Source organism: Lemur catta, chromosome 5 (genome assembly GCF_020740605.2).
Source record: "Lemur catta isolate mLemCat1 chromosome 5, mLemCat1.pri, whole genome shotgun sequence".
Lineage (NCBI taxonomy): Eukaryota > Metazoa > Chordata > Mammalia > Primates > Lemuridae > Lemur > Lemur catta.
The window spans coordinates 3097337-3106282 of NC_059132.1; the positions used below are offsets into that span (position 1 = coordinate 3097337).

General features: G+C 56.3%; 1 protein-coding gene and 1 pseudogene across 2 annotated transcripts; both read right to left on the reverse strand.

Moving 5' to 3' along the window:
- Positions 1-584: 584 nt before the first annotated feature.
- On the reverse strand, positions 585-1702 carry LOC123638726 (annotated as a pseudogene). The gene has a single exon (XR_006735488.1). The product of XR_006735488.1 is annotated as an uncharacterized LOC123638726 (transcript).
- CXCL14 (C-X-C motif chemokine ligand 14) lies at positions 1636-8475 on the reverse strand. Its single transcript, XM_045550841.1, has 4 exons — positions 8243-8475; positions 7972-8077; positions 4326-4439; positions 1636-1718 (listed from the first exon to the last, which is right to left on the reverse strand). Exons 1-4 carry the CDS (start codon positions 8304-8306, stop codon positions 1703-1705), a joined length of 300 nt encoding a protein of 99 aa, XP_045406797.1. The 5' UTR covers positions 8307-8475; the 3' UTR covers positions 1636-1702.
- Between the last annotated feature and the right edge of the window lie 471 nt (positions 8476-8946).

The following is an 8946-nucleotide window of genomic DNA, read 5'->3' on the forward strand; positions in this document are numbered from 1 at the left end:
CCGCCCGGTCGTGTGAACATGAAAATAGCTCCCTTGTACCCAGTGCTCCGTGCCCTGGTGTCCCTCTAAGTGCTTTACGTGGATGACCTTGCTTGGTCCCTGGAGCACCACGAGGTGGGCATTACGGTCATGTCCATCCGACAGGAATGCAGCCTCAGCATCTCCCAGCTGTGGCTCCCAGGCAGCCTGGCTCCAAAGCCCCACAGCCCCTGGGTGGGCACTTTCTGCCTTCCCTGACCCCCCTACCATCTTGGGGCCCTGGCCCCCAGGGTGTCTTGGCTGGCCCCATCTCCTGCCTTCTGTGAATGGGGACTGCAATGTGACCACACGCAGCAACCTGCCCATTCCTGTCAACCCGCAGCAGGTGTGGGAGTTGGGTCGGGAAGGAGCCTTAGCCTGGCTTCCTGGCTTCAAGATGTAACGACACACAGCCCCACACACTCCACAGAGGTGACGGTGGTGACAGGTATTTGGAATACACCAGTTTTCTTTCCAATACGTTTGTCCATGTTTATTCAGGATGTGGTAAACATTTTATTGTCATCCTAGCTTAATTAAATAGAAAAAAAGTCAGTAGTCTAGAATTTTGGTACATTTCAAATATATTTTATTACTTTTCTCTTTGTCTTAGAAAGAATATGACACCTGCATGCAACGCTACTGGTCTCGGGGGCGTACACAGCGTATGACACAGCAGCACGACGCAGCGTGTGCGGCAGGGGCAGGCGTGCAGGGCGAGCGGGGTGCATATGTACACGGGAAGGGCGCGGCCATCTGCGCTTCCAACAGAGGCCTGCACGGGGACAGTTACATGGGGAGTCACACATGTATTGCTTTAGTCCTGCATGTTCCATTGCGGTGAGGGAGAGAAACATGCTTTGGAGGTTTCCCTTGTCAACAGGATGTGTCTGTAGCTGTGTATTGCGCATGTGTTCATATATTTAAAGTTTTCTCCTAAGGCTTTTGCTAACAGTGTTGGGAACCTCACATGCTTCCGAAACATCAAGTACTGAAGCAGCGAGCCTTTCAGAAACGCTCAGGTTGGAGACGAGACCCCACACCTTCTGTAAGGATCATGCGCCATCACAGGATCTTGGAAACATTTCCTAGAGTGTGTAAAAATTAACCAAGGGGGAATGAAGCACATTTTTCTGGCAACCAAACTTGAGTTCCTCAAATAACAGATGCAGAGAGACCTGCTCCTGCTTGCCCGGCTGCAGGGGCCACTGCGGAGTCACACTGAGGCTGTGACCGACCACAAGCCCAGGAGAGCCCGTGGCAGCTGTGCCGAGGCGCCAGGACCTCTGAGCGGAAGCTTCCCAAGCCGGGAACAGAGCAGCTCTGCAATGAAATGTCCCACCCAAGCTCGCTGTTCCTCCCAGGCGCTTATAAAGCTCAGATGTGTAGTGACGTATGGGCCAATACAAAAAAGCATTTTTTAAAAAGGAAAGGCATGAGTTTCCCCCCTTTCGATAAAAAGCAGCCTGTGATGAAGTCTGGAGCACAAGAGAGATGGTCTCACATCTGGAAGCTTTCGCACACAGCTATAAAATGTAAAAACTGACCCTTGATAAAAAGTGCTTCGTAACAATATAGAATTTGTGTCTTATGCCTGTGAGAAAGAAAGGTTTTTGAAATCTGCAAAGTCCTTTTCTCAAGTCTCCCAACTGGTCTGGAGTTTTCCTATCAGAGATTTTTCACCCTATTCTTCGTAGACCCTGGGAAGAGAAAACACACACGTGAGCGGCTCAGGACCCCGGGCAGACGATTCCCAAGCTGCTGGCTTGGGCTTCACCCTCGCTGCAGGGAGTGCCCCACTCCAGGACTGCAGGGGGAGGGACTTCTCTGAGGACGTGAGCACAGGGACCACAGCCATGCACACAGGCCCGGCTTTGTCCCTTCTGACCACCTTCCACCTCTGTAATCTCATTTTACCCTCAAAGCCCCGTGGAGCAAACCCTCTTTGCACATGAGGAAACTGAGGCACCACAGACTCAGGATGTGCCCCGTGGCCATGGGCTGTCTGTCAGTGGCGGGAACGAGAAGCCTTTCTCTGGCATGGCGGGCTGCTCCTGCATCTTTCTGCAGAAAATAGCGGGGCTGAGGAGGCATCCTCTCTCTTGACTGAGGCGTGTATCTTTGTATTTTGCCCAAAGAATACATGTCCTCCAGAAAAATGCGGGTTCTAGAAGCTGCTGCCTGCGGACAGAGGCGGTGGCCAGTGGGGCTGGCCTGCCCCTGCCTTCCCAGGCCTGCCCTGCCCCGCTCAAGCTGTCCCCACTGGGGCACTTCGCTTCCTTCTGGTGCCGCCCACGGCTGCACTGGGGCCACACGGCACACTCAGACGGCCGTCGCTCCCTCTGCCTTGCTCCTGAGTTCTGCGTACGACCACCCAACACGTGCTGAAATGAAATGCCTGGTGGGGCCACTTCCTGTGGCCACCAGAAGCTCTGGTCTCTGGCGTGCTCGGAGCTGTCTCATCCCCCATAGGTCTGGGCCGCCCTGCACCCTTCTCCCCGCCCACCCTGGCCAGCATTCTCTCTCTCTGCAAAGACGACTGCAGGCAGTTCCTTTATCTCCATTTTACCTTCATTAAGACATTTGCAAAGGACAGTTACCAGGGAGGGAGGAGAGGACAAGGGCATGTCCCCTTCCTCTCCAGAACACCTCAGCACTCCAAGAAAGGGGGGACTAAGGAAGTGAGGGAAGACTGGCAACTGAGAGGCCCTCATGGCTTTCGTTATTGGAGTTTGTGGCAATAAAGAAGAGCAGGGCCGTGTTTAGACCCAAGTGTGCCTCTTGTTCCAAGCTACAGCCCAGGTTTGGGGGAGCCAGGTGGGCAGAAGGTTTGAGCATCTCCCCACAGTCAGATCAAGGTGTCCTCACCCTCTTCTGTGTGAGGCCCTGAGATGAGCCTTGTTCCACTTTTGATGACACAAGGCCTGGAGGGTGACAGAGAGTGGGCAGAGCAGGCCCTACTTTTGCCACGTGAGCTGCCTGGGCTGACCAGGCAGATGGTTCATTCCCGTCAGATTGACAGAAAATAATCTCTCACCCTCACCACTTTCTATTTCAAGAAACTGCAGAAGAGGCAGTTTTGGAGGCAGCAAAAAAGGCTCAGGTACAGGGGTTGTGCCTGAGTACTGGCTGCAGGAGGGCTGGGCCAGGTGACGGGGAGGGGACTGCAGGCACCCACTGTGGCTGTCCCTGCCACACTCTGGAGGTGGGGTGGCGCTGGGAGGCCACTTTCCTGCCCTGGCTTTGCCCTATAATCTCAGGCAAGTCACTCCCCACCCCCACTTAGCCTGGGTTTCCCCCTTTGCAGGATGGAGCCCCCTCATCCAGCCCCCATAGGTCTTGGCCTGCTGTGTACCCTTCTTCCTCCACCCTGGGTTCAGCATTCTCTTTCTCTCTGCAAAGAGGACTTCAAACAGTTCCTTGTCACCAGCTCCTAGGGAAGTCACCTGTGTGTGTGTGTGTGTGTGTTCATGCACTTCCCTGATCCTGCTACCCAGGTAAACGTGTAAAGAGGCCCCGAGCATCTGAGCAGTGGCCCTGCTCCAGGACAGGCCCCCCTTCATGTGATACAGAGGAGCAAGGAAGTGGCCTCCCCCTCTGAGGCCAGACATAGGACCCCAGGGGACCAGAGCCGGGAAGCCACCTTCTGACTGTGGGGAAACAGAGCCCAGTGAGCGCAGGAGTGTGGTTCAGGGCTGGTCGTCTCACCACTCTGACCCCTTGGTTAAGAGTGGCTCTGATTTTAAAAGGCCAAACCCAAGGCAGTGCCTGTGAGGGAAAGAGTTTATCAGGTTTCTGGGCAGCAGGGGGTGGGAGGCACCGTGGAGAGGAGGTATGTTGTTGGCAAGGAGTCATCCTCATCAGCTCGTGGGTATACCCACAGTTCTATAGTTAACACACGCAGCCAGTTAAGTGGTCACATTTCACCCCATAAGAACCACAGGAGACAGCCACGCTGGTTGCTCACCCAGCCATGTGACAGCTTAAGTGACTTAAATAAAAAGAGGAATTAAAACTATAATGTAAATGTTAGAGTGAGACAGACTTCAGTTCACAAAAGGATAAACCTGCAATGCTTCCAACTGTACAAGAGAGCCTACTTTGTTAAGTGGTGAGTTCCTCGTCCCTGGGGGTATGTAAGCAGTGTCTGGGCATCTGCTTGCTGTAGATAATGTGTTATGTGTTCACCTATTAGATGGTGTCAGATGACCTGGTTTGGCGGGGGGGGCGGTCCCTTCCCATCCTGAGAGCCACAGCTGGGGTCTAGTGGGAAGGTGGGAAGGAAGGTGAGAAGAGGTGGGGCGTACCTGCGCTTCTCGTTCCAGGCGTTGTACCACTTGATGAACCGCTTGGTGCTCTGCAGCTTGGGGTGCAGGCAGTGCTCCTGCCCTCGGTACCGGGACACACTCTTGGTGGTGATGCTGAAACGGAGCGGGACAGGTGCAGGCTTGAGGGGCCTGAGTCACAGCCCTTCATGCGGCCTGTGGGTGGCCCTGAGCTGAATCAGAGACTGGCCTCCTCCCTGCTCTCAAGGGAGCCTGCCTATGTGCTCACTCCCTGGATGGCTCTTCGGAAGGTTCTGGATGTTCCCTTATTCTCTGACTCCACGTTAGGGTCTAACCTGTATGGAGAGAGCAGCCCTCGCCTTTCCCCTCGGAGCCCTCAGAGTCTGGGATAGTTTCCCACCCCCATGTGGTGTGTCCTCTCCAGGGCTCAGGCCTGTCTTGGGGACAAAGGGTCAGGGGACTCTTGTTTGGAATCTGGAATCAAGAGGTGAAAAGAGCCAATGCCAGCAAGGCGCACGTGCCCAGACCTCTGTCCTTGGATTTGAGGAGCTCCACGATAGGCTCCGACACACCCTGCAGGTGCTCTGGTCCGTGTCTCCCCAACTCCGGTTCCCCTAACCCTCCGCACATCACCCGAGCTGGGCATTCGCTGATCTGGAAGCAAAGTCTTGTTGGCCTTGAAGCTAGTTTTGATTCTTGAGTGTCAGGTCCCTGTTATCTCACCTCTTTTCTCCACGGCCTGAACATCTCGGGCCTCTATCAGCCAATGTTCCAACACCCAGTGGAGGCCTAGCCATGGGGCAGAGAAGCAGGGTAGCATTGTACAGAGAACAGGGGCCTGGGACTGAATCCCAAGCTTGGCTGTGGGACCTTGGGTAACCTCTCTGAATCCAGTTTGCCCATCTGTAAAATGGGTATAATAACAGTTGCATCTCATAGGATTATTGGGATGACCAAAGCATATAATCTATGCAAAGTGCCCCACACATGGTAGAAGCACAATGAATAGTTACTGTTGTTAGTAATTAATCATGGAAGGTGAGATGACCAGGGAGAAAGAGTAGCCTGTGTGTGACCTCCGGCCTGGAGAGGGAGGCAAGCCTGCTGCCCAGGGCTGCTGTGCCCCTCTCAGCCAGGGCTGGGCCACAGGGGTGGCAGGAGCTGGGGGCAGTTTCTGGGTGAGGGAGGAAGGACAGTGTTTCTAAGGAGCTTGGAAAAGTGTAAGGTGAGAGGTGAGGACGCCGCTTCCTGACGATCACAGTCAAACAAGGTATGATGGTGGACTGGGGTGCTGGAATGGGCTTGGGGGACAAGGAGGGGAGATTGGGGGCGACAGTGGAAAGCATGGGAATTAAGGGAGAGAGGTCAGCCCCCGGGTATCAAATTTAAAGTGTCAGGGCTCATGGGTCAAGTTCTAGAAGGGGGAAGGATTGCTGTGACCTCAGTCTCCCAATTGATGGGGAGAGAAAATCAGATCTTGCCACCAGAATGGGGGTAGAATGTTGCTGGGCAACCTGCTCTCTTCCCTGCTCTGTGCTCTGAATTTCTGGGGCCCTAAACTCCTGGGGGCAGGGGTGGGCCTTCTGCTGATGCCGGGTGACTGGACACCACCTTCACTGGACCCCTCCTATGGGCCTTGAGCATGGGCCAGGCTTCAGAGTGTGCCATTGTACCCAGCCACCCTGCAGGAATTTAGCAAATGTTTTCTCTCTGCCTACAAGGCTGCTTTTGCACGCTGAAGGAAAGGACATGGCAATGCTGATAAAAACCCGCTTCTCAGTTAGTCAGAGTGCAGGCTGAGCATCCAAAATTCTGAAGGTCAGCGAGAGCAGGAAGGGATGCCGGCCCTCCCACCACAGTGCTCAAATGCCGCGTCATATGACTGGGATTATGGAAATTGGTTGTGGAGTGCACACAGCAGGATTTGTGACCCCAGCAACTATCAGAAATTCTGAGACCTCCCCTCAGCAGTTCTGGGGTGCTGAGGGGTTTAGTGAGAGTTCCGTGGACCTATGACACAAAGTGCCCTTTCTAGGATCTGGACTCTCCCGGACCCTTTTGGGTGCAAGGACTCCCACTTGCAAAGCATGCTGCTCCCCCTGCCCCCACACCGCCAGCCTCAGCAGGGATTTCTGGGTGACTCAGGGTGAGCTGAAAAACTTGCTTTTGTTCAGCCTTTGTGGCTGAAAACCTGCTTTGGCAAAAAGTGCTGGCCTCCTGTCTGATCTAGAGAGTTTTAGGATCTTGGGAGGCAGAGGAGCTTCCAGCCCTTCAGGGGTAGGGTGGGGGCCGGAGGTTTGGGAGAGGGTGACTGCATGCTGATCTCATGTGGCTCCTGCAGGTTTTCGCAAGGCTACAGAAAACCTTCCCATGCACTTGCCTGGCCGCGGTTTTCCTCTGTATTTGTGAAGGTTTAGCCAGGGAAGAGCAAGCCTCTTCATCAAGGGTTCTGTCCTTTCGGGATGTCGCTGTGACCTGGAAAGCCCTGCTTTCTCCCCCTGCAAGATCTCAGAAACTCGCTTGGTATATGGGGTGTTTTTCAGCCCTCAAGGAGTGGACTTTAACTTGCAATGCCCCAGCCCGGAAGCCTGGAGGGGCTTGTAGCTCCTCTTCCAGCTTATTTGACCCCTGGCCCCCACCAAAAAGATTTTTAGCTGGTTTTGTGGACTTGGTCTGAAAGGCAAGGGGCAGGGACAAGGAGGTGAATTTAGGTGCCTGTGAAGGAAGAGGTAGTGGGGTCAGCTTCGGCCAGTGGCTTTCGGAATGTCCCTAACTTGAGCCTGACTGTGCATCCCTAGGCGGGGATGTGGGTGCCGTGGGGCTGCCCTGCCTTCGCAGACACTGTGTGAAGGCCTTGGGGCCGCAGGGCCAGCCCGTGGAAGACGCTTGCCCAGACTGAGAATAAAGTGTGTCCTGTTTCTGGGGGAGGGGAAGAGGGGCCAATGGTCCGTGGCAAATATTTGGTAGCTGCTTTGCCAAGGGCTGCCCTTCCTGGCCAAGAGAGTATTGACGGGGAAACAGCAGTGCTGGCCTCAAGTGGTTAATTGGGAAGACAGAGGAGCAAGGAAACTCAGTGTTCTCTGCCCCAGTTTTTAAAACATTCCCCACATCCCCAGCACGCAGGGCTCGGGCCATGCGGCACATTAACCCCAGCAGAGCGCCTTTCCCCCCCTGTCTGCTCCCAAGCCTCAGGAGTTCAGCTGGCGAGGGAAGAGCCCGTCGTTCTCAGAATGAATCTCTGGGAGCCAAAAACCTGCGGTCCACTGGTCTCTGATTGGGAGAAGGCTCAGGAGGGCGAGTCGGGATTTAAGATAATGTCTGCATCAATCCTCTCTCTCTGTCCAGTGACGGAGAGGCAGTCGCTTCACAGTTTGGCGTGAGTGCGGTTCTAAGTGGGCGCACGGAGCCATTTAACCCTTGCTGGCCCTACCCATCCGACTCCTAGCACGCCGAGGCTGCTTCCAGAGCGCGGGACAGTGACCCCCTTTCCAGACTGTCTTCCAGAGTATAGCGCCAGCGTGCAAAGGACTCTGAGCAATGACCAAGGCTTTGCCAAGCCCTTGCCAAAGGCCGAGAGAAATGTTAGCCCGACCCAGCCCCGGGCTGTGCCCCAGCACCCGGGTAAGAAAGAGCAGCGCGCAGCTCAACGTGAGGAGCCAGAACTCACATAACCATTTTTTCCTCGCAGTGCGGGTACTTTGGCTTCATTTCCAGCTTCTTCACGTCGCTGTAGCGGATCTTGGGCCCCTTCCGAGAGCACTTGCATTTGGACCCTGCAGGGGAGCGAGCGGGGACGCTCAGTTGCGCGGGGAGTCTCCTGCCCCTCAACCTTCCTCTGTACCCACCCAGACCCCCGGGGGCCCAGGATGCCTAGAAGTTGGCGTTTGGGTTCCCCAGGACAGGACGGGACTGCGACAAGGGGCCCTCCCGGCACTCACCGTCCACGCGCGAGGCGCACAGCGCCAGGAGCAGGAGGAGCAGCGCGGCCGCCAGGAGCCTCATGCTGGCCGGAGGGGCGCGGTGCGGGAGCAGGACGCGGGGAGGGCGCCGGCCGGCCGTGCGGTGGCCGAGACGGCTAGGCTCTCTCGCCCGGAGCTCGCTCCGGCTGAGCCGCCGTCGGTGCCGGGGCTGGCTGTCGCTGTCGCTGTCGCTGTCGGTGCCGGGGCTGTTTGTCTGTCGCTGCGCTGCGCTGCGCTCTGCCTCCCTCGCGCTCTCCCCGCAGCCTCCCTCCGCCCGCCCCGGCCTCTTTTAAATCCGCTCCTGCCCTCGCGGCGAGCGAGCTCATTAATATGCAGAACCACTCGGTGACTCACAGAGATTTCTCAATGTGATGGGGGAGGAGACCTTCCCAGCCCGCCGCGGCCGCTGGGACGGACCGCGATCGCGCCACGCGCGCACACGCACACCCGCCACCCTCCCGCGCACACGCCGCGTTCTCCCCGCACACTTGCTCACCCCGGCTGCGGCTCACACACTTGCAGCGCCAGGCTCTGCCTTGGGGAGCCCCGACGGTGGGGAGGCTTTCTGGCCAGATGGGCCGATGGTTCTGGGTGGCTGGGAGACCCAGGCCCGGGGCCCAGAGCTCAGACAAGGCCTGAAAGCGTTTTGGGGCAGGTGCCAAGCGTGAGTGCCAGCAGGGCTG

Excerpts from the sequence above, each read along its gene's own strand:
- CXCL14 (XM_045550841.1), bottom strand. The coding sequence starts at position 8,306 with ATGAGGCTCCTGGCGGCCGCGCTGCTCCTCCTGCTCCTGGCGCTGTGC. Across the intron at positions 8,078-8,242 it reads GTGCGCCTCGCGCGTGGACG|GGTCCAAATGCAAGTGCTCT; the intron begins GTGAGTGCCGGG and ends GCTCCCCTGCAG. Across the intron at positions 4,440-7,971 it reads TGCGAGGAAAAAATGGTTAT|CATCACCACCAAGAGTGTGT; the intron begins GTGAGTTCTGGC and ends GCTCCGTTTCAG.